General features: G+C 41.5%; 1 protein-coding gene across 8 annotated transcripts in view; it reads right to left on the reverse strand.

Annotated features, from left to right (window-relative positions):
- Window positions 1-2,893: 2,893 nt before the first annotated feature.
- Window positions 2,894-25,151, reverse strand: part of RFFL (ring finger and FYVE like domain containing E3 ubiquitin protein ligase) — a 73,251-nt gene continuing 50,993 nt past the window's right edge. For 5 of the 8 annotated variants that reach the window (XM_051992424.1, XM_051992428.1, XM_051992421.1 and 2 more), the window contains 6 exons: window positions 22,082-22,269; window positions 12,772-13,182; window positions 9,994-10,077; window positions 9,248-9,458; window positions 8,721-8,744; window positions 2,894-5,945 (listed from right to left, as the gene is read on the reverse strand). In XM_051992424.1, coding sequence (XP_051848384.1) covers window positions 5,764-5,945; window positions 8,721-8,744; window positions 9,248-9,458; window positions 9,994-10,077; window positions 12,772-13,182; window positions 22,082-22,269 — 1,100 coding nt within the window. In that variant the 3' untranslated portion in view covers window positions 2,894-5,763. Of the gene's footprint in view, window positions 5,946-8,720; window positions 8,745-9,247; window positions 9,459-9,993; window positions 10,078-12,771; window positions 13,183-22,081; window positions 22,270-24,585; window positions 24,797-25,151 lie in introns of all 8 variants that reach the window. The other 3 variants (XM_051992427.1, XM_051992425.1, XM_051992422.1) reach the window with 2 other exon arrangements.

Consider the following 25,151-nt stretch of genomic DNA (forward strand, 5'->3'; position numbering starts at 1 on the left):
CTGCTCCAGGCCTGTGTGCCATGGGCTGAGCCCTGAGGGCTCCAAACCCCCACGGCAAGCACTGCCCATCCCTCTCCCCCCCCCCCCCCCCCCATTCCCTCCAAGAGAAAGCCAGACTGGTGGTCATGTTGTTAGGGCGGCCAGATGGCACAGTAGATAGAGCTCTGGCCCTGAAGTCAGGAGGACCTGAGTTCAAATCTGGTCTCAGACACAACATTCCTAGCTGTGTAATCTAGGCAAGTCACTTAACCCCAATTGGCTCAGCAAAAAAAAAAAAAAAAAAAATGTTTCTGGCTGAAACAGGCCAAACTCTATGAAGCTGAGTCAGTCTTTTCCATTCTGTGCTCCAAATACCATAGGATCAATTGAGCTGGAAGACAAGTTAAGAACCAATCCTCCCCACAACTTTACTAAGATCCATCACAAGATGGTATAAGCTGCCCATGATAATGAAGGCTACAGATATGGCAAGAGTTTGGATTCAGCTCTCCCTCTACACCAGCCTGACGCATCCTATATCGATGCCGTGGGCAAGTCGGTCTGGGAGCCTTACGCCTGCCCATATTTCCTCCCAGGAAACGTGGGACATTTTGCCCAAATCATCCAAGCAGGTTCTCTTAGGATTCATGGGCCTCTCCCCGTAGGAGAATTCCTAGATTATTTCATGAAGGACAGCAGAGTCACTAATGCCAAACTTAAGTGAATGGGATTCTTTCCTAATAAGTGGGATTTCCTTCCACTCCTCCCATGATCCCACTTATTAGCTCATAACACCTCTGCTTTAGAACATTTTGGAGCAACAGATCATTTATAGAAGCAGCATGAAAACTATCTAAAGTTGGAGTCTGGCAACTTTGTGTTCTGTGATGCTCTTAACGTCTCGGTGCCTTACTGAACTAATTCATCTAGAAAAGGGGAATAATGAATGCCGCTAGTAAAACCGAAAGGAGGAAGCTACTTTGGGGCCATTGTACAGTGTGAGCTATTCCCACCTGTTGGTTTCTAATTAATCATTTGGGTAGCACCACGGTGCATCAGGCCAACAGTCAAGAAGATGAGTCTTCCCAACCAAAGAAAAGGCCAAATGGGGAGAATGGAAGTACTTTAATGTTAAGAAAAAAAGCCAAGAACTAGAGCAACAAGATGACTTACCCTTGAGAATCTGGACTCCAGTCTTACGGCTCCATAAATCCAGTGCCCTTCCTACTCACCCGTGCTCACCACTATTAAAGCCACGGGCAGAAGCAGCCACCCTCACACCTCTGGAGGCATACCCTCTACCTTTGGCATACCCTCTACCAACCTTGTATTTCGGGACATCCTCCTGGGGGTCTCCCTAATGCCTAAAGATACCCGACACCTCTGCCCCAAGGAGACTTTTCAAACCATCTGGAGGGCTGTGCGTGTCCATGTTCATGCTCTGCCCTTCCTCCTTCCCCCCAAGCCAATGCTGGCCTGAGCCTCAGTTTCCATGTAGCAGTAAGTCTGGTGAAACCTAGAAATCCCTTCTCAGAATGTTTTTAAAGTACATGAAACATTATATAGAAATTATTTTTTTTCTTTCTATTCAAGTTCCAAATCCCTTAGAAATTATTCAACTCAAAATTAACCTCTGGGTTGGGCCATTTGTAGAGCTGCTAAGATATCTTTGAAAGTGAACAGCATCAAAGGATATGAACAGATAATTCTCAGATGAAGAAATTAAAACTTTATAGACATGAAAATATGCTCCAAATCATTATTAATCAAAGAAATGCAAATTAAGACAACTCTTGAGATACCACTACACACCTGTCAGATTGGCTAGAGTGACAGGGAAAGATAATAATGCGGAATGTTGGAGGGGTTGTGGGAAAACAGGGATACATTGTTGGTGGAATTGTGAACACATCCAGCCATTCTGGAGAACAATTTGGAACTCTGTGCAAAAAGTTATCAAACTGCATATAGTCTTTGATCCAGCAGTGTTTCTACTGGGCTTATATCCCAAAGAAATACTAAAGAAGGGAAAGGGACCTGTATGTGCCAAAATGTTTGTGGCAGCCCTGTTTGTAGTGGCTAAAAGCTGGAAAATGAAAAGATGCCCATCAATTGGAGAATGGTTGAGTAAATTGTGGTATATGAATGTTATGGAATATTATTGTTCTCTAAGGAATGACCAGCAGGATGAATACAGAGAGGACTGGCGAGACTTACATGAACTGACGCTAAGTGAAATGAGCAGAACCAGGAAATCATTATATACCTCAACAACGATACTGTTTGAGGATGTATTCTGATGGAAGTGGATCTCTTCAATAAAGAGAGCTAATTCAGTTTCAATTGATCAAGGATGGACAGAAGCAGCTACACCCAAAGAAAGAACACTGGGAAATGAATATAAACTGCTTGCATTTTTGTTTTTCTTCCTGGGTTATTTCTACCTTCTGAATCCAATTCTCCCTGTGCAACAAGAGAACTGTTCGGTTCTGCACACATATATTGTATCTAGGATATCTGTAACCTATTTAACATAGATTGCTTGCCATCTGGGGGAGGGAATAGAGGGAGGGGAAAAATCGGAACAGAAGTGAGTGCAAGGGATAATGTAAAAAATTACCCTGGCATGGGTTCTGTCAATAAAAAGTTATTTAAAAAAAAAAAAAAAGAAAAAGTGAACAGCAAGCCCAATGCACTTTTGATTTACAAACATTGGAAGCAAGACTGAAGGACAAGAAATCAACCACTGAAGACTAATTTATAAAATCTAATGTATAGAGTACAGAATACAAAGCCTTACACACAAAAGCTTAATGTTAATTGAAGTGCATATAACCCAGTTTCTAGGTTCTTTGCAGAAGTGGCCTATGCCACCGGGTTAACTGAATAATGTCACACCAGATATCAAGACAGGTTTCTTCAGTCATATTTCAACTTTATTACAAAATTATAAAGCACAACTCTGTAACAAAAAAAAAAAATACACATTTGGGCTTGCTTTAACACCCACTAGAAGTCAGAGAGAATCTCAGTTTCAGCTACTTCAAGCAGCTCAGAAACTTTCAAAAGACTTAAATTTACACAATGTACATGAAGCACTCATTAACAGCTTTTTTCTTAATTTGGATGCATCTATACCACTAGACTGTGAACCAGACAGTTTTCTAGAAGACTCAATTATTCAGAAATCTCAGCAACTGTATCAAAAGTAAAGAAACTGTTGGAAGGATAATTAGCCATTGCAGTATAAGTTAAGTACTCCAAGATTAAGGGGAGGGAAGCAGGAGGTAATTCAGGAGTAAAATCAAATTTCTCACTAAGGTGACATACATGGTCATAGACTCACACCCCCCCCCCCCATTCTGTAAAAATATGAAAATTAGCACAAGATTAAGATTTCCTGGATAGAAAATCACTCACCAAGAAAATGGAGCTAAAGTTATCATGGTCTTCTAAAATAAACCTGCAAATCAGGAATCTACCCCCGGAGAAACAAACTTATTCACTTTTACCTGTCCAGTAGGAATCAGACTGAAAATTGATAGGGCTCTGCTTCATGGCCAAGAGAGGAACTGGTTATGCAGACCTGCCCCCATCCTCAGTTCATCCAGTGGTAGGGCCACTTTCAACATGTGGAAAGCCTCCTAAGCCCCAAAGCTAGAACACTGTTCCCAACCTCAAAAGAGAAAGAAAGCATAATAAATGGGTAGAGGACCTGTTCCTGCTCTGAGCTTATTTCTAAATGATTATTGATTTGCATATATACTGACTGATTTCACAATGGAATCACAACAACTGAACGGCCCTTTTCAGAAATGCTACGGGTATAACCAGTGAAAGACACTGAAATCTTCAGGTTGAAAAGGATGAAGCTTCTTGAATGGGATCCCCAAGACCTGATCTAATGTCCAAATAATGAGTACTTAAGCCAACAGTTCCTTCCTGAAATCGTCTCTTCTTTCCAAAGGGAGTTAGAGGAAAGGAAATCATTACAAAATCTGTACCAATATTACCATTCTCCTTAGGAGAGAGCAATTTCACCTCATCTTCCAAAATAGTAGTTTTCACCCTTTATGATTAAAGGGATCAAGGCTGCACAATGGAGTCTGCTAAGGATGGCTAAGGTTGGTTGTGGCTAAGTTTTGCATAGTTGCTAAGTGACTAGGCACCTGGTTTGCTTTGTGCTTTGCTGTAGTAGCAAGGGGTTTCCTACATTAGCCCAGCCCCAAAGAATGGCTCTCTCCGCCAACGCTGAGCCTGCTCGCTGTGTTGCTGTTCCTCCATCAGCCACTGGACAGATTTGAAAATGAACCGCCAAGGAAGAGCAGTCCAGACTTTCTGCCAATACTGAACAGAAACATCAGAAGAAAAGAAATAGGAATCAGGAGTTTCCCCAAGACACCTGGGAGTTTTAAGGCCTTCTTGTCATCTGTCCATAGTGGAAAGAAGCCATGTCCAGGATCTTGTGCTAACTGTCCCCACTGAGTTTACTCAGGTGGAGGACAGCTGAGAAAGAACTTTTACCTGAGTCCTAGAGACAATTCAAGGCACCAGAAAACAAGAGAACTAAGCAGACTGAGCTCAGAGAACGGGCAGGAGGCATTCCTTTCAATCAAGGGGATCAAAGGTTAATGAATGGACAGAGGTAAATCACCCACATCTTGCACCAAACTACTGGCAAGGCAAATTTAAGTCCGCTTTTCAAGTTTCCCCTCTCTCTGGGACTTAGAATTTCTCATTCACATGCAAGCCAAATTTTTTTTGGCTTCCAAGGTAGGTAAAAAAAAGTCCTCACAATGAGAAGTCCATCTTGGGAGTGATGCTGCTTAATCAGGCAGCCTCAACAAGTCATTGTAAGTCTTTATAGACACAAATACCTTCCCATCATGCACTCAGGTAATCAACACATGTTGAGGCTTCTTAACATTTCAAAGATTCAAAAAAAAAAAAATTTCAAAGATTCATCTTCATTGAGCAAAAGACTCACTGGCATAAAAATTTTGTTTTCTTGTCAGTCTAAGGCACTAAACAGGGAGCACAAAACAAAACAAGAGTCAGTCAAAATCCATGGGGAGAGTTGGATCCCATGGTCCCAGAACTTCCCCTGCCTCCTCACAACATGACAGATGAAATAGGAAAAGACATCATGGCTTACGTCTAATATAAGCACACTGTCCTTTTAGTTTTAGTGACAGCATTTATAGCCAGTTACTCACTCTTGAGGACATTAATGCTTCTGAACTGAAAAAGCCAAAGACATGAGGAAAGAAATTAGCAGTGACTGAACTAAACCCAAAAACACAGCCATGTGTATAATAGGAAAAAACCCAACATTTCTGAACGATTAAAAAGCCAGCGCTGAGTTGTCTCCGCAGAAGGATGAATTACAATAGTGTGGGATAATTCTGCAGAAAAAAATCCTAAAAACTATTTGTACTGAAGGGAGGAAAAAGTACTCCAACATGGTCTGAGTGCTGGGAAGTTTGTGTTCATCACAAATTTATTGTCACCAATTGATCGTATGAAACAGGGACTGAGCCCATTTGATTTCTGCCCCAAGCAGGGCTAATAAATCCCCATTGGCTAGGGAGCCCTATCAGATCCCAACACTGAGATTGAAAATGTGGTGAAAAGGGCACAAATGACCAGACAAACAGGAAGCTCCCAGGGTTTCTTCCTGTCCTTGCTGGCCACGACCTTAGGATGATACTTTGCAAATTTCTCAGTCAAACCACAAATGAACTGCTCTGCCCCAGAAGGCACGGAGGGGCACGGTGGCAGCCATCAGGATCTGAAGACGTGCACAGCCCTGATCACATACTGGCGGCAGATGGGGCACTCGTTCATCCGTTTCCCACACTTGGTACAGGTGACCATGTGGCCACACTCCAACAGGACACAGTCGATAGGGGAGTCCATGCAGATCTTACATAGATTTTCCTCTGCACTAGATGGCGCTGGTTCCCCTATACACACACAAAGAAAGAAGGCGAGAGGTCAGGAGGACGTGGGAGCCAAAGGCCCGGAGCCCCAAACTCAGCTGCAAACTCAGCTCCTTTCAGGAGGCGCCTCTCCCGACCGGCCCAGCAGCTCGGATCACTTCTGGGTTCTCCTCTGACGGCCTCGTCACTGAACCCCAATTATTAGATTCAGTTAAAGGAGCCCCTTGAAATCTGAAAACTGGTTTGGGGACAAATGGAATGTTACCCCTAAATTAGGTATAACCTGGAAATGTAAATAGGTTCAGGAAAAGTTTCAATAGAAATAGAGGTAGAGTAGGTTGGTTAAGGCAAGTTAAAAGACTATTTGATGGAGAAAGTGGAAAGAGCGCTGGTCCTGGAGTCATGAGGTCCCAAGTTCAAATCCAGACTCAGACACTTGATATTTACTAGCTGTGTGACTCTGGGAGGTAAGTCATTCAACCCTAAATATTTCACCAAAAAGAGAGATGGACGCTAGTTGGGACTGCTGGCGCTGTGGGGGAAGCCTTCGGACTCCTCAGGATGTTTTTAAATGCAACAAATATATAGGATTATAAAGGAAACCAAAGATTAGTGAAAAGGAAGTATTTTTTTTTCCTTTTTAAATCCACAGACTACATAATCTATCCTCCCAAAATAATCTGCCCACAAACCCTAGGTTAAAAACCGGTGGCCTAGTGCAACCTAAGCTGAGGCTCAGTAGTGACTCATTCAGAAAGCCACTGGCAGAGCTGATGGGGGGGAGGGGCGCGAGCGGGCATCTCCTGGCTCTGGCATTGGAAGGCTTCCGACCCCACCCTCTGAGAATAATGTCCCAGAAAACCACAGGCTTCCCAGCAATATGTCCCTTGGGGGCCACCACATGAGCACCAATACACTGTTACCGCTCTGACCCAGAATGGCAGTAATTATCCTCCCCTTCTTTCCAAAAGAGTGGGCAAGTTGAAGAAGAAAAGCTGTTTTTACAAAGAGTGGCAAGAGAGTCCCTTTACATTTTTGTTCGAGGAAAGAGATTCCAACTTTTTAAGCTTGATAGGTAGAAAACTTCTGAGTAGGAAATCAAGTTTAAGCTTTTAGCTTTATGAAATCATTCCGCTCCAATTCTTCCCCCTCCCACAGCACAATTTTCATAGTTTTCGTCCTTAATCAGGTGATCTCACCATGAGTTAGGTTTGCTTTAGGATGCTGGAGTGGACTGGCTATCAAAAGACCTAAATGCTAATGCTATTTATTATTAATTTATTATTCATAGCTAGCAAATGCTAAAAAGAACCAGTTCTGCCAATTATTAATTCTCTTCAGAGCCCTGATTGATTTTGGAGGTTCTCTGAGCCTGTCTCCCCTCCTCCTCCTCTTCTTATGAAATGGCAGGGCTGTGAAGTTCCCCAATTCTTGGGACTGTCTCGCAAACTGAATGGAAGATAAACTATGGCTGCCATCTCTTGTCTACGGTAATCTCATGCACATGCACAGGAGGAGCGGGGAGTCCTGGACTAATGACAAGGAACTGGAAAGGGACATCGTAGTTTGAGCTGATGGCAGTTGAGGACCCTGGAGCAGTGTTAGGTGGCATTAAGAGAAATTAAGAGACATTTGGACAGCCATGTTCCTGATGGGCACAATGTGGTAGAGTGGAAAGAACACGGGACCTGGAGGCAGACAGTCTTGGTTCAAACTTCAGTCCATCATTGACTGCCTGGGTAACAGACACAGCCTAGAGCAACCCCTCAGGGCTTCGGTTTCACCACTGAACCTTAAAGGGTGATTTCCCTCCCAGTTCTAGATCTAGGGCCTCGATCCCTGGAGGCGCTGTCTCAGACCAGCCAAAGCCAGAAACAAGAACCTATCTCGAGTAACTTTATCAGGGAGAGTGCTCACTGAACCTGTACTCCAGCAACACAGGGCCTGCTCAGGCCTCTGACAGACTAACCTTTACCCACCTTTGCCCTGGAGCTACTTATGCTTCCCCCTTTCCTCCTCCTTTTCTGGACATGGCCAATGGTAAGAGGCAAAACCATCAAAGAAATGCTTTTGGGAACTCTACTTGGCAGCCAAAGGGAGGAAGGTGATCATAAGAATTTCAATGACTTCTTATTTTGGTTAGGCCAAGGAAAAAGGTTGTCTCAAGATGGGTATCTTTTCCAGACTAGCAGATCCTTCTTAGCAGCCCAGCAAGAGGAAGTTCGGGCTCAGAAGAAGGCAGGCAGGGAAGGCAAGAGCCCCTGTCTGTCTGGGGAGGCCGAGATGTGCTCTGCTCTTCCTGTGCACCTCTCCCTTTGAGTCTGCTCTAACAGCTCAGGGCCTTCCACATGGATAGCACAATGGGCCATTCCAGCTGCTGGGAGGGAGAAGGCCTAAGAGCTGGCTCAAGGCTGCCCCACACAGTCCACAACCACAGGGAAAGGTGGGGGAGGCGGAAGCACCTCAGTGCCAAGAAGATGAAAAACAGGGTAAGTGTGATGTAAGTCACCACTAGCTTTGTTCAATATTTTATGAGCTTCAGCTTCTGAACTCTGGCAACACAGAGACTTGCAAATGAGCTTGCTCAAGGGTCGACTGCAGTTCTTCCATCATCAGGGGAAGAGTTAGGAGGATGTCAAAAAGATGCTGACAAGCCCTAATTATCTCTAAATTTTCCATACAATTCTTTGTGATACATAGATGCTCAAACCTCTTAAGACAGTTAACAGAAATCAAAAGGAGGAAGGAAGAAGGAAAAATATTAAGCCAATTCTCAAAAAGTAAATAAATAGGACATACCATTTTGATCTGCAGTGCCAGATACTGCAACCAAAAAAAAAAAAAAAAAAGATGTTATTTGGTATAACATGGTAAACGAGAAAAGCCCCTCCTCCCTCTCCCCAAGCTGACTTCTGATTTCCTTCCCTACAGGCATATCCCGGGTGCCAGTCACTCAGACAGGAGCCTGCTTGCCCCACTTTGTCTAGAACACAGGAGAACCCTTGATCCCTTTGGCTTTTGTTGCACATTGCCTGAACCGAGTAGGAATAGTGTGTGCATTGGAAAACTACCAAGTTGGAAGAGGTCTGGGGGAAAAAACCAGGAACACCATCATTAAAACCAGATTGTTGGAGAGATCCTATATGTGGAGTAGGAGCATTCTAGAATACCCCCAATGAAGGGAGCTCTCTCTGGGGAAATAGCATATTTTTTTTCCTCTTTCCATTTCAAAAGTGTAGGAAATGTCTCAAGAGTTCAGAGGAACATAGATCAAGGCAGAAGGAAAAGTATCTAAGAGTAGCATGCACCCCAAAGTTGCCCATTACCCAAATGCTGGAGGTCCTTCTGCTCCCTGTACAGCCGGGTCACCCGCTCCATCAGCTCCCACTTCTCACAGCAGCCTTTGTAGTTCACAAAGTTCCGGGCCAAGATCTCCTTGAGCTGCCGCACAGTGAGGGCCTCGATGTCCTCCACATTCACCAGGTCAGACAGGGAGGCCCTCCGTCCCGGCACCAAGTTGTCCTCGGAGTCGATGGACTGCAAAGCACAAAGAATAAACGATGATGGCAGCCTCACTGCCCAGAGCCCACCGCTTCTGCTCAGCGATGGTCCTAGATCACCAGCCCCTGACTTCCAAACAGTTCTGGAGCCATGATCTCGGGTTCTAGACTCAGTGCCAAGGCCAAGCTCTGTCCCTGGCATTCAGTGTGCTCTACTCTCACAAGCCTTTCCCAGTTCCCGGCCTTTGCTGGGAGACCTGAGACTAGGGCTCCTAGATGTTCTCTCCAGCACTGGCTGGAAAAAGGAAGGAGACTTAGTTACATGGCACTGTGTTACTGCCCCTAGCAAGAGGTGTCAGAGCGACTATAATGGAGCCTCAGCTAGACATTCCCCTGAGCTTTTTAGGGAGCTGAGCCCCTGCCGAGAGCTGTAGCTATTTCAAGATTATGGATGGGATGGAAGTATTTTTTTCCAGAACAGGAATGGGATTTCCCAGGGGCCACCCCCACAGACTGGTTTTCTTGCCTATCATCAGACCTTTAGGCTCCAACTCACATCTGAGCTGCCTCACCTGTGTTTCATCCTCCACGGGAGCACTTGCTACATTCTCCACACATGTCACTTCTTCTTGGTCCTGGGGCACATGGCCATTAGCCTATAAGAAAGAAAGATATGGTCTGGGAGGGAAGTCTCAGAGGATTCTTGGATAACAGTTGGGATTCTGTAGCACCAGCCCTTTTTTACTATACTGCAGACCTGATAATGAACTCAAGATCTACCCAGAAATCTGTCAAGCAGAGTGAAAATCACCCAAAAATAATGATCCCAAATATGATCTCACTGAGTACTGCCTTTCCAGAAGATAGGTGCTGTGAAAATAGACAAATAAAAGCCATTCAAAAAAACTCCACAGCTCCTGGCTTATGGATAATAATTCCTATTAACTGTGGTTCATTAATCCTGGTGGGCACCATTGACACTGAGAATAAAAAGATGCAGGAAACATGGGTTACTGAGCCCAGTTTGTTTTGCAACCCCATTTATTTCTTTGTATCACTTATTAAATATCCACCACATGCCAACTACTTGGATGGGGCAATGGAGATGGAATTATAACATTTTTTGAGCGGGAAGGGCCTTAGAGATCACCTACTCCAGAACATCTCTCCCTTCTCCAGCATCTCTAGAATCTCATCTCCTACTCCTGAAGACTTAAAGACTTGACCAGGCAAGACCATTCCAATGTTTGACTGCTCAAACTGTCAGCAAGTTGTTCATCGTATCTAAGTCAAAATGTATTTACTCCATAATGCCCATCTTACACTGATTCTTGCTCTGCCTTCTGGAGGTACACTGAGTAAATCTACAAAGAAATGTTGTGAGGATCAACCAGAAATGCATACAAAGAAAAGTTAGCTGTTAGTAATATCAACATTCAAATACCTGGAAACAACTATCACATCCCTAGAAAACCCCTTCTTTTCCAAACTATTCCTTTAATGATTCCTCCCAGAATATGGTTTCCAGGCCCCTGACCATTCTTTACTAGCCTACCGTGGATGCACTCTGATTTACCAACATTCCCTTTCAAATGGGCTACCCAAAACTATGTGTGATGTACTTATTTGTCTCAGCAGCAGAGTACAATGGGAGTAACATCTCCCTAAATTTGAACACTCTTCACTCACACCATATTAACATAAAAGTGTGCCTAATTTTCCCCTTGAGGATACTAAATTCTTCATAGGATACTAAAATTTCAAATGTCCCCACCTAAAATATAGAGGATTTCCTCTGAGAGTTAAGTAGTAAAGATTTCTTATTTCATTTAAAAGTAAAATGCATAGATTTCCCTCACCAAGATCAAAAGGATTCTGACCATAAACTAGTACCTTCCTCTAAAACCAACCTAGAAGATGTACCTAAACCAAGTCCTCCCTATAAGAGTGATTCCTTCTGCTATTGGACTTCAGCCTGCCTTTTCCTCTCCTTCACTGTGAAGAAATAAACCTGCGGAATAAAGTTTACCTTCTGTCCCCAATAACCTATTGCTCAAGCTAAAAAGAGCTGGAGTGCATGACACTCCAGTTGATCTCTTCTAGGAAGCTCCTTCATACATGACTCTCAATTTAACCTCTTATCATCCTTTAAAGGGATTAAGGGTTGAGAGAGAAGTGAAGGAAACTTAATTACTATCTATTTTATTCCCCCATTAGGAAACTGAAATGTGTTTAGAAAACTTGCTTAAAGTTATAAACACTGCACTCCAGTACTGTTATGATGATTCCAGGACTCTGAAGGCCTAGCTCCATTGCTACCTTGGTGTATCATTAGGGAAACATGTTGACTTTTTTGTTTTTCTCCTTTCGCAAAATAAACTCTTCCATCACCCACCACCACTCCATCCTGCCCAGAAAACAGCCCAGATATGCCCTACAGGCAGGAACTGTGAAAGCATCAAGGGAAAAGTGATCGATAACATCTTGGAACTGGTGACTTTCCATGCTTGTGGCCATTCACTGCGTTCCCCATTTTGATTTAAAGGCCAAGAGATGAAAAGATTTGCTTACGGGGAATCGAGAATCAGTAACAAAGCCAAGTGAAAACCAGGCCTCTATTTCCCAAAATAGTCCTGTGTTAAAAGTAGTGAATAAGAAGGTAACTAAGACACCTCCATCCAGGTTCATGACTCTCAGCTCACTGCTCCCTGGCACACAATGAGAGAGAAACAAAGCCACTTTGTTTTGCTGTAAAACAGGCTAAAGATTGAAGCAGGGTCATGGGAAAGAGGTCATTTCTTAGATCTGATCACAGAACTCAAATTATTCCCTCATTTGTCCCACAGCAAATGCATTATTTTCTAGACCTACTGGTAAAGTTTGGAAAATTAAGATTATCCTTCCCCACAGGTTAAGACAAGGTGGGAACGACAGGTGTTTGTCTGACTATGTTTTATTCTGACAGGTAGCTGAATTCAGAGGCTAGTACATGGGTTTTTTAAAATTGTGGAGGGGAAGGGTGAGGATGCTAGACTATATAATTACAAAAGCTCCAACCAAAATACCTACATTCAGCAAATGACAACCAAGAAAGGGAATAAAAACAGGTTTCAAAGTCTGCTAGTAGCCTGCATCCAGGCAAGAGCCCCTTGTTAAGGTTGCCAAAGCAATGTCCAGTAAGCAGCTCCTGACTCTATAGGGGAAAAATGAATGAACAGAGAGAGTTTATATAGAGAGACTTCAAGAAAATCAGAAGCATATATATGCACACTCTCCAACGTCTAGCTTTCAGAAGCTGGAGCAAAGGGCAGTCGAGCCCAGAGTAGTATAGACTGAAAACGGGCCCATACCTGCTGGTTTTCCTGAGCCTGGGCTGAGGGAGTGCACGTGGGCTGTGCCGGTGATGGAGGGAGGTTGGGAGAGGTAGGAGGTGCTGTGCTGGTATGAGGCTGGGCCAGGAAGGCCTGATGCTCAGGGAGGCCTGAGGGGAAAGGGGTATTACAAGTCCTGTCTTCCTGTGTGATCACCGGCTGTTGACCAAGCACCAAGAACACCAGCTCCTCCTTCTCCCTGCACATTTCAGAGGAGATGTCATGGAGACTGAGATAGTCCCTCAGGTCCTTCACCTTCATTTTCATCAGCTCTTCTCGATGAAAGGCTGTGGCGCGGAAACGCTGGCAGAGATAGCAGAGGCGGGCACCATTCCCTACTTGGCTCGAACAGGAAATGCAGAAATCCTTCTTACAATCCAAGCACGTGTGCTGCTCAGTGGAAGGAAGGGGGAGAAAATGAGCATAGGGTCAGGCTGTAGAAGAAGGGAACTAGCTGGGCGGGGGGCTAGTTAATGCTGGCTCAGCAAGAAAGCTCGCCCCTCTTTCAGGGCCCCACACAGTTCACCAAGCCCAGTGGGGGAGCCCGAGGACCGTCTCATCAGACCGACTGACAGTCAAGTGAAGTTCCTGTCAGGTCTCACTGAACCCTACGGCAAACTGCCCCATCCACATTTCCAACTCCAAATCCAGACACAATCTGGCCGCGATGACGAGGCCTCCTGACAACAATGAGTTTAAATAAGATGCTACGTACATAAGAACACATCCCAATTCACATATTTAGACAGTTATTGGAATATCAAAGTTCTCCTTTGTGAAAGCGTACACGTTTTTAAAAAGTCCAAGTCAAGGATCTGAGATGTAAGCTGGTATTATCTGGCAAGTTTGTCAGTCTATTTACATCAAAGTGATTCTCTCAGCTGTTCCTCCTGAAGGTGAGAGATCATAGTGACATTTGGTCAAAAGGAAGAGCAGGTCCCTTCCAAGGGACATGAGGTGTCATCTTGTACCCTGGAGGTGTCATCTTGGAAAGTTTCTCACTAATTCTTCTAAGACACCACAAAACTTTTCTCTTTTCTCCAATTTAAAATATAACCTACATAGCTTTGCTTTACTGCTTTTAAATGCAGAAATCCTGAAAACCATGACACGTATATATCCTGGGAATTATCCAAACTAAATGAAGATTCTCATAATATTCAATAGTTACGCATAGAATTAAATCAATGGTCGGACAATTCATTCTCTTACATGTATACTATCAATGTAATAACCAAAATAAAAACAAGTTCTATGTATTTAATATGTAGTTTTATCTCATCTCAATTTTGACTTTTCAATCTCAGGACAAAAACCACCCCTAGTATTCTCCAAAAAAGCTGTAATATCACAAGAAAATTTTCAGACAGCCTAACTGAACTGAATGCCCATATGAACTAAGATTAAGAGCAATTCTCGGAACAACAGCATTCAACTGGAAAATGGATGGGGTTTTTTTGTTTTGTTTTGTTTTAAGTTCATCCATATGTGAAGTAGAATTGTCTATTGGGAATGTGATGTACTCAATTAGTCCCCGTTTAGGATGATAGATTTTGAAATCTAGAGACTTGAGAGTCATAAAGCCTTAGGTTGTGACGAGAAACATTGCTCAAGACAATGTAGTTTTACAAGACACAGCTTTGTGGAAGATCTAATAAATTATAAAAGCTTTGAGTTGTTCTACCAATCAGTGAAGTTCCCAGTGGTCTCAGGGTCTTCCTTCCAAATGTACTTGGCTTGTTAGGTATGAGATCAAAACACAAAGACAGCCTCATTTAAATCTGAGCTATAGTTACCCATGTACCCAGCTCACCAGGGATTCTGAATAAGTAGCTTTCTGAGATGCATCATAAATGAGTAAGAAATGCCTGAAGCTAAAATCCTAGTCCAAAAAGATAGAAAAGGAGAAAAAAGAAAATAAGTAATCTATTTGTCAACAAATATAGGTGGAATTAGCACAGGAAACACTGACTTACATGTAAACACAAAAATCTGCTCAAAACAAGTGAGAGGCAAGGTGGCTAGAAGATGAATTATCTCAATAAATGTTTCTATGAAACTGCCAAGATCACTTAACTAAAAAGTTAAGCATCAATAAAATGCTGCTAAGAAAAAGAAGGAAAAGAAAGTCACTTTTGGGGAGGGGGAAGAGAGATGGGAGATTAAACCATTGTTACCAATTCCTCTACCAAACAGCCAACACAGACCCCCAACCCACTTACTCAGTTCCATTCAGGCCTACTACATACATTCATTTAAATCTCTGGTAAGCACCTATGCCTTTGAGGAAGACCCTTGGGTTGCTACCTCAACTCAAAGCTCATTCTCCTCCTTCCTCCCAAACCCACTCTTTTTTCTAACCACTCAATTTCTGTCCAGGGCACTGCTATCTTTCCCAATACTCAGGATCAGTATCATCAGTGACTCATTCTCTTAGCTCTCACACATCCAACACTGGTTGGCATTTCTTGCAGTTTCTAACTCCACAATCCCTTTTAGACTTTCTTCCACTTATACATTCAGCCTCACCACCTTCATTCAGATCCTCATCATCTCTTGCCTGGACTACTGAAATGGTTTCCCAGTTGATCTCCCTGCTTCTTGTCTTTCTCCAGTTCTAGTCTATTTTCCACATTACTGCCACAGTGATCTTCTTAAAGGGAACCATACATGCTATGTCACTCTCTCATCTCCTATTCAATAAACTTCAGTATCTCTCTATTCTCATTGCCTCTTAATAGAAGTAGAAACTCTTCTCTTTGGCATTCAAAGCTCCTCACAAACCTAGGCTACTTGTATCATTTTCCAGCCTTAATATGCATTATTTTATTTCTTCCCCATCTTTTACAGTCTAGCCATACTTGCTATTCTTCATATAAGAAACTTTGTAAGCTTTGCTATTCCTCCTTCGTAGAATATTCTCCCTCTACAGTTCCACTTCTTGGAATCAATTTTCTTTCATGGCTCAGCTCCAACACTACCTTTGAAATTGAGGCCTTTCTTGTTTCCCCAATTGCCCCAAGTGCTTACCCACCACCATTACCTCAAATGTGCTTTGTAAATATAAGTATGCTGCCTCTCCTTTTTAGAATACAGGCTCATTATAAAATCATGCATACACTTTCACCTAGCAATATTACTACTAGACACATATCACAAGAGAGATTTAAAAAAAAAAAAGGAAAAGGACCTATATATGCAAAAATATATAGTAGTTCTTTACTCAGGGCAAAGAATTGGAAATTGAGAGGATGTCCATCATTAGGGATTGGTATGTGATTATGATGGATACTATTATTCTATATGAAATAAGCAGACGCTCTCAGAAAAACTTGGAAAAGTCCTCCATGAGCTCAAGCAAAGTAAAATGCACAGTGTACAAAGTAATAGCAATGTTGTGGGATGATCAGCTGTGAGTGACTTTGCAATTGTCAGCAATAAAATGATCCAAGACTACTATAAAGGACTTATGATGAAAAGTGCTATCCACACCCAGAGAAAGAATTGATTGTGTCTAAATACAGACTAAAGCACACTATCTTTTTATTTTAGTTTTATTGAGGATTTTTTTTGGGGGGGGAGAGGGCCTATATTTTCTTTTACAGCATGACTTTTATGGAAATGTTTTGCGTAATTTTACATATGCCTTCTCAATAGGAGAAAAGGTAGGGAGAGAGGGAGGGAGAAAAGCTGGAACTTAGTTTTAAAAACAAATGTTAAAAAATTGTTCTACATGTAACTGGGGAAAAAATAAAATATTAATAGAATTTAAGCACTTTTGTTAGTAAAATGATAGACCTCTATGGTTGCAGCAACAAAATCCACTCCATGCCATGTGGAGGCTTCTTTATGGACTAAGAGTAAGCTAGGAATCACAGAATGGAATGGATCTGATCTAAAGAGTCCAGAGGAACATATCACTAACTCAGTTTAAGAAGCTCTGTCCTTCATGTATACATATATTGCATTTAACATATACTTTAACATATTTAACATGTATTGGTCAACCTGCCATCTCAAGGAGGGGGTGGAAGGAAGGAAGGGAAAAATTGGAACAAAAGGTTTTTCAATTGTCAATGCTGAAAAATCACCCATGCATATAACTTATAAATAAAAAGCTATAATAAAAAAAAAAAAAAGAAGAAGAAGAAGCTCTGTCCTTGTAGACAGTGAGTGAGCTACCAAAAGTGACATCCTAGGCTTAGAGCAAATCAGAGAACAGTGAGCAGACAGAAGAGGGAAAAAGTTATGTCCTATCAAATCTCATTATTTGCACTTTTAAGGACCTGGTCCTACTAAATTTCCCTTTTGCCTTATAAACAAATCCTAAGAAAATACTTAAATCTCAAAAGATTCAGAGCCAGAAATGCTCATGGCTTGAGGTCAGAGTGTAGGAAGGGAAAAGTAAAGCTGACACAGGGTATCCCCCCATCCTCCTGTGGAGTCTGAATTGCCAACACCACAGAGGATCAGATGCTGCAGATCTTTGAAGCCAAGAAGGTTCAAGGACCTGGCAGACGAAAAGGACAGAATTCAAAGGTAAGCCCATATTTAAAATTCATGAAAGGGGAATATGCTGGGAACAAAGCAGGTCAGCAAGATAGTGTGACCTGGGCTGCATCCTTCCTATCTGCTCACAACTTTGAAGTGATGCCCCATCATGCACCAAACTCTCTGCTTGTAATTCTTTTAATTAAAGTCCTTCATTTTACTCCAAACCCCTCTTGAAGGAGTTCCACCTTTTCTTTGAAAAATTAAATTTAGACCATCTGATCTACCTTCTTCTCCCTCTAAAATATGACTCATAGCATATCAATCTTCAAAAAAATAAGTCTATTCCATAGCAAAGTTCCTAAATCCTTCAACATGTCCTTCCAATCCATCCCCTAAAACTCCTCCTCCAACTCCTTGTTGACTCCTCCTCCAGAACCTTGTCTTGCCTTATTCTGATTCAACTTCAATCCTTCTCTCTAGGGACCTACCCTGCTTTCAAACAACCAATCTGATAAACATTATCAGGAACCTGTGCATACAAAGAGAAAACAAAAACTCCTATCCTCAAGGAGCCTAAAATAGAAGTAGCCATGCCCTTGAAAATCTTTTCCCTAAAAGCTGTCCCACCTCCATAAACTTGACTTTTTTTCTCTCTCAAAATTCTGCACTTAGTGACCTTCTTATTTAGGACTGCTCCCTATTTTCCTCCCTTTGCCTTTATTCTAAGCCCCCAGAGCCTCCTTCGCATCTTCACTGGAAGCAATACTTGAAAAAGTCTTAAGTCACCAGCTACTTACCTACCAAGACAAAAGCCCACGTCTCACCTCTCAATCTTAGTGACCTGCACAACAGGATGCACAACACCTGATCCTAGTGGAACAATCCCTATCCTTTCTGAAGGAATCCCTAGCCTTTTCTTTCCCATCTCTCAGAACATTCCTTTTAATTTCCCTGTAATGCTTCCCTTTCCGTCCTTTCACCCCTGTAACTGGGCATTTCTCAAGGTTCAGCCTGCTCTCTGCCCTTTTCTGCTCCCTAACACTCACTTTCATATCATCTGTGGCCTAGAGTAGAAAAGCAGAGTGGTTTAAGAGCAAGATCACCTGACTAGGAAGTCATGGAGATCAAACTGGAAGTCATGGAGATCAAACTGGTAGTCATGGTGCTACCACTTACCAGTTGTTGTCATCATCCTCATCATCATAAAGCTAATGTTTATATAGGGCCTCTTATGTGCCAGACACTGGGCTAGGTACAAATATTATCCCATTTGATCCTCATGATAATCCTGAAATTTAAGTGTTGTTATTACCCCCATTTTACAGATAAAGAGGCAAGTCAAGGTTAACTGCGACTTGCCCAGCATCACACAGCTACTACATGTCTGAGGCCACCTGAACTCAGGTCTTCTTACTTCAGATCCCAAACACTATTCATTGTCTACTGAGCCACCAGGCAGTCATGACCTTGACAAATTGCTTAACCCGAGTCACCGTTTTCTCATTCATAAAATGAAAATAATCCATATCTCACTTAAGTCACAGAGTTTTGGTAAATTAAATAACACAAGATAATGCATACCAAAGTGGTCTTGTAAATTGTGATTTATGTTAACTTTGATGTGGCTTGCTCCCAAATTTTTCCCTCCAATCCTGTCATCTTCCTCTTCCCACTGCTTCCCCTTCTCTCACCTACTATTGCCACAATGTCTCATTAGTTAATGTGTTCATCTTCTGTCACTTTTCCACACAAGAATCTGCACTGGTTTCCCTGCTCCTTCCCCAGCCTGCAAGCTCTCCATAACCTGCTGCCACCATACTCCCTCTCTCCCACTTTGTCTCATACTACTTCCAGATGGTGCTACATACTCTTTTTTTGCCCCATTCATATGGTGCTTATAATGTTCTTCCTCCTCCCCAACCCCCTCCTCAGTCTGCTCTGATATTCCATTCACTTAGTGATGACTTTTATTTCCTAAACCACACAGACGACTCATTTGAAATTTCCTAAAGACTAGCTATAATGAAAGGGAGAAGAAGAGAATGAGTTTAACAAAAGGACAAAGAGCTACTCTGAAAATCCCAGAAGGAACTTGTTGGAGGTAGAAAAACTTTCCGTTATTGCTCTCTGGACCAAAGAGCTTTTCTGTCACATGGTAACAGCTAGGAGTCTGATTATATGTCCTCTAACCAGATCTCTGTTTCCAAAACTGATTCAAACAAACTAAGATCCTTCATCATGACACAAAGGGACATTTGTCAACATGAAGCATCCTCTCAGGATGACCAATCTCTTAAAAGAATGACCATATAGTATTCTGCTTTTTTTTTGCCCAACCTCCTACCCATATTCATGTCCAGGACTAAAAGTTCCAATCCTCCACAAACCTTAAATTGGAAAAGGAATAGCTAAGGGGTATTCTCAGCACCCAAAGCTCCATCTTCTTTTATGAGTGGGTTCTGTAAACCACTTCTAAGGGTCAGGGTCTTCTTCCTATTGTTCCTCTAACTCTTGGCCCCTGGGAACCCTTGATCATGCAGTATCAGCAGATTGGTAGTCCACAGCCATAAACCATTTCTTGCGGAAGCTGTACCCAAGATATCTTGCTACGCGCCACATTTCTTTCTTAAGAATCAAGCCTTACTAAGAACTAGATTAGTGGATCAGTGGAAAAGGTTAGGTTCACAAGACAGAATAGTCAACTATAGCAATCTAGTGTTTGACAAATCCAAAGACCCTAACTTCTGGGATAAGAATTCATTATTTGATAAAAACTGTTGGGATAATTGGAAATTAGTATGGCAGAAATTAGGCATGGACCCACACGTAACACCATATACCAAGATAAGATCAAAATGGGTCCATGACCTAGGCATAAAGACCGAGATTATAAATAAATTAGAGGAACATAGGATAGTTTATCTCTCAGACTTGTGGAGGAGAAAGAAATTTGTGACCAAAGATGAACTAGAGACCATTACTGATCACAAAATAGAAAATTTTGATTACATCAAATTAAAAAGCCTTTGTACAAATTAAAACTAATGCAAACAAGATTAGAAGGGAAGCAACAAACTGGGAAAACATCTTCACAGTTAAAGGTTCTGATAAAGGCCTCATTTCCAAAATATATAGAGAACTGACTCAAATTTATAAGAAATCAAGCCATTCTCCAATTGATAAATGGTCAAAGGATATGAATAGACAATTTTCAGAGGATGAAATTGAAACTATTACCACTCATATGAAAGAGTGTTCCAAATCATTATTGATCAGAGAAATGCAAATTAAGACAACTCTGAGATACCACTACACACCTGTCAGATTGGCTAAGATGACAGGAAAAAATAATGATGAATGTTGGAGGGGATGCGGGAAAACTGGGACACTGATACATTGTTGGTGGAGTTGTGAATGAATCCAACCATTCTGGAGAGCAATCTGGAATTATGCCCAAAAAGTTATCAAATTGTGCATACCCTTTGATCCAGCAGTGTTTCTATTGGGCTTATATCCCAAAGAAATACTAAAGAAGGGAAACGGACCTGCATGTGCCAAAATGTTTGTGGCAGCCCTGTTTGTAGTGGCTAGAAAATGGAAATTGATTGGAGAATGGCTGGGTAAATTGTGGTATATGAATGTTATGGAATATTATTGTTCTGTAAGAAATGACCAGCAGGATGAATACAGAGAGGACTGGCGAGACTTACATGAACTGATGCTAAGTGAAATGAGCAGAACCAGGAGATCATTATACACTTCGACAACAATATTGTATGAGGACATATTTTGATGGAAGTGGATTTCTTTGACAAAGAGACCTAACTGAGCTTCAATTGATAAATGACGGACAGAAGCAGCTATACCCAAAGAAAGAACACTGGGAAACGAATGTGAACTATCTGCATTTTTGTTTTTCTTCCCGGATTATTTTTACCTTCTGAATCCAATTCTCCCTGTGCAACAAGAGAACTGTTCGGTTCTGCAAACATATATTGTATCTAGGATATACTGCAACATATCTAACATATATAAAACTGCTTGCCATCTAGGGGAGGGGGTGGAGGGAGGGAGGGGAAAAATTGGAACAGAAACGAGTGCAAGGGATAATGTTGTAAAAAAATTACCCTGGCATGGATTCTGTCAATATAAAGTAATTATTAAATAAAAATTTAAAAAAAAAAAAAAGAATCAAGCCTTAAACCTAAATGACTCTGGCTCTCATTTATGGCCAACAATAGGTTCCAGCCCAAGCCTCACTAGGTCATTGTTTGGGCCCAGATGGCTCAAAGTGAATGTAAATAGCAATTGTTTTTGTTTTGGCCAGAAAGAGTCTTCTCCTCTCAGATTGATTTTTCTTTTAAATTAAATTAAAACAAGTTTGCCTTTCTTTGCCTCATTTCTTACCTAATCTAAATCATTGAATGGGCATTGCCTCAGTCAAACTGAGACTTGGGAACGACCTTAACTTGAAAAGAGCAAGGTTTCCCATTGCATCCAGGGCCATTCTCCAGTAGTCCTGATTTACATCTGGCCACTGGTCCCAGATGGCTAAGGAAGAGACACAGTGAGGCAGGTGACCTCCGCAGCCCTCCCTCATTTAAATCCAATTCACTTGCAAATCATAGCATCCCCTCCCTGATGCCTTGGTCCTCCTAGAGAAGGAAGGACGAACAACAATAGCAATTTACAAAGAGGAGTCACGAGCTTGGCTGATTTGTCCAAGGACATAGTCAAGTGACAGAGTAGCCAAAAGGGGAGAAAAGGGGGAGGAGGAAGAGAGCTTGATGCTTACTTTCCTAGTTGTGCTTCCAAAGTGAGTCCCACAGTTCTTGCAGCTAGGTTCAGAGCTAGTAGGAGAAGGGAAGGAGCTGTACCCAGGGTTGGAATAGGCTTGTGTTCTGGCTCCCTGGGCCTGCTGAGTTTCCTCAGAATGTCCATCCTGACAGAACCAGTTACAGCAAGTTGCCCACATGGTAAAACCTGGTTATAAGATGGAAAAAACAAAATGAAACAGCAGAATTAACATGTGGCATCTATTGTTGCATTCTCTAGGACTAGAGTCAATGAGTTAATGACACAAAGTCAGGGCAGTTGGAGGATTACCTCCGGGACCCACTGGGCCTATCTTTAATATGGCCGCTTCACAAGAATGGCACACAAGCCAGAGTTTTCAAATAGATGCTATCATCATCTAGTGATTCTCATCATGACATTACAATCTCTAAAAGTCATTAATATCCCAACCACCACCACCAGCCTCATGTCAAATTAGAGGGGAATCATTAACTTGGCATCCCACTTATCAAAGACTGTCAATCCCTAAAAAAACTCTAATAAAAATTTTCACTAACAATAAATCAAAGTAACATTTTAAGTATGGGTCAAAATATTTTACAGGACATTTTATTTTTAAAATAAGAGGCTTTTCAATCAATTGGGGAATGGCCAAGCACACTGTGGTATGAATATACCTGAATATTACTACATTATAAGAAATGACAAATATGAAGGATGATTCAGAGAAAGGAACTTAAGTGAAATGGTTTAGAATAAAGTATATAAAAAAGTATGTAAAATTAAGGGGCAGTTAAGTGGCACCATGGAGAGAGCTCTGGAATCAGGACCACCTACATTCAAATTAGTCCTCAGACTTTTGACACCTACTAGCTATGAGACTCTGGGTAAGTCACTCAACTCCAATTGCGAAGCAAAATATATATATTATATATAAAATGTTATATATAATATATATATGTGTATATATATATATATATATAATCTTAAAAATATACATGATGACTATAACAATGTAAACAGAAAGGGAAAAAACCCCAAATGAACACTGAAATTATAATGACCAAACCTGACCCTTGAGAATAAGTGAGGGGAAAAATGTACTTCCTTCCTTTCTGAGCAAAGGTAGGGTAGTAGAACACCGTATATACTCTAAGAATTGGTTCATATATAGATTAGGATAGCTTGACTTCATTTTTTTTTCTTTTTGATTCTTTGTTACAAGAAATACTAGGGGTAGGGAAGATGAGAAAGACACATTTAGAAATGAAAATGATAGAAAAATCAAAGATACAATTAAAAAAAAAAAGGAGAAAATAGGGCCATTTCTGTCCAAATGCACAGTTTCTCCTCTACAATAGCTTTATTGAGAGGCCAGGAATTATATACCCTATTCACAAATGGGAACCTGGAGCTCTAAAAAAAGACTATACAATCTGATCCTTTGATTTCTACTCACCTGCTCTACAAGTACTTCCAGATCTAATCAGTATTTCAGAGCAACCTAAACAGCTACAGGAGAGTCCATTTAAATCTAACTTTCACCTGTCATGTGATACAAAGATTGCATGTGGACTAAGAGAGGCAATAAAAGCTTTTGTTATTGGAGGTTAAAAATTAAATACTTTATTGCTTGAAACTAATCCACACAAAAGAATTAGAGTTTTTACCTCAACAGTGAAAAAATTCATTTTCATTTATTCAAAGACTTTTAAAATGTCTATTATGGACAGCGTATTGTTCCCAACTAAAAGAAATACAAAGATATAAAATCAAGTCCCTCTATTTCTGAGGCATATATTATAGCGCCTATAAAACCAACTACACAAAGTGCAAATGTTTAAGTTTAACTATTTAAGGATCTATTTAATATTTAATGTTCAATAAATAATCTTTTATAATCCCAAGCACTTTCTCCTGGCTCAGTTCTATTTGTTTTAATTGCTTAAACCCCAAGAAGGCACCCATCTAATTTATCTTATTGGCTTGTAAGATACATTAATACAGCTTCACTCAGACATGGGGCTCTAAAAGAAATACTGTGCAAACAGTATTGGCAGTAATGACATCTTTCGATTTCAGGCCCCTGGAACATCGAATAAAGCCAACATCTCTCCCTCAAAATAATCATAAATGTATCTCTTATGGATGTATGTATTTTTAACAATCCTCTCTTCCCATAAGAATTTGGGAAGGCCCAGACAACTGAATATCCTAATTCATCCTTTAATTTGACCAACATCACAGAGTAAATCAGAGAGAAAAAGTCACAAGCTTCTGGCCTTTGGAGGCACAGAAAAATAGAGAAAAGTTTAGAATTTTAATTTTGCCTAAAATTTTGAATGGAAAAAAAATGGGGAAATAAGTCTTTCTACTTTTATATGGTAACACTATTCATCAGAAGAGTCAAGGCTAGGAATATGGCTACAGAATAGACAAGTAAGTCAGTGAGCTCTACACATTTCTTAATTCATTACTAAACTATCATCCTCTCTGGCTTACAGGCTCTGTTCTGGCTGGAGTTGAAGAATCACCTCTCAATTCTTGGCACTATGGCCAGCTCTGTCTCAACTTGAGCTCAGGATCACTTCCGGAGTATCCCTGGAAGAAAAGGCTCTTCTAGTTGTTACTCAACACCATGGTGGGCTCCTGGGGAAGAAGCTGGCACTGTCTGAAGATTTCAGATGAACGATCTGTTTCTCCCCATTCCTCACTGATGCAGAACGGATGGAAAGGAGAGAGCTTTTAGTGCTCTAGACCTTTAATCTCCAACTAACTCCTCACTCTATCTATCAGATTCAGCACAGTCCTGCACATGGGGAGGCCAGCTAGCTCATCCATCAAGGCAAAACAGAATTTATTCAGAATCTATTCTGTAGGCCTCAAGAAACTCTAAACCAAACCCCAAACTAGGTCTGGGAGTGCCTGCGGTAAACCCTAGGCCATGCAGCATCAAACAGTCACTTTAGCTCATGGACAGGCCTTTCTTTATTTCTCAATCCTACTCAATGTTTCCATTTTACAAGGTTGTCCCAGGCAGCAGAACCTCTCAAGTGCAAGATCGGTTA

The sequence above is a fragment of the Antechinus flavipes genome, chromosome 4 (assembly GCF_016432865.1).
Source record: "Antechinus flavipes isolate AdamAnt ecotype Samford, QLD, Australia chromosome 4, AdamAnt_v2, whole genome shotgun sequence".
Taxonomy (NCBI): Eukaryota; Metazoa; Chordata; class Mammalia; order Dasyuromorphia; family Dasyuridae; genus Antechinus; species Antechinus flavipes.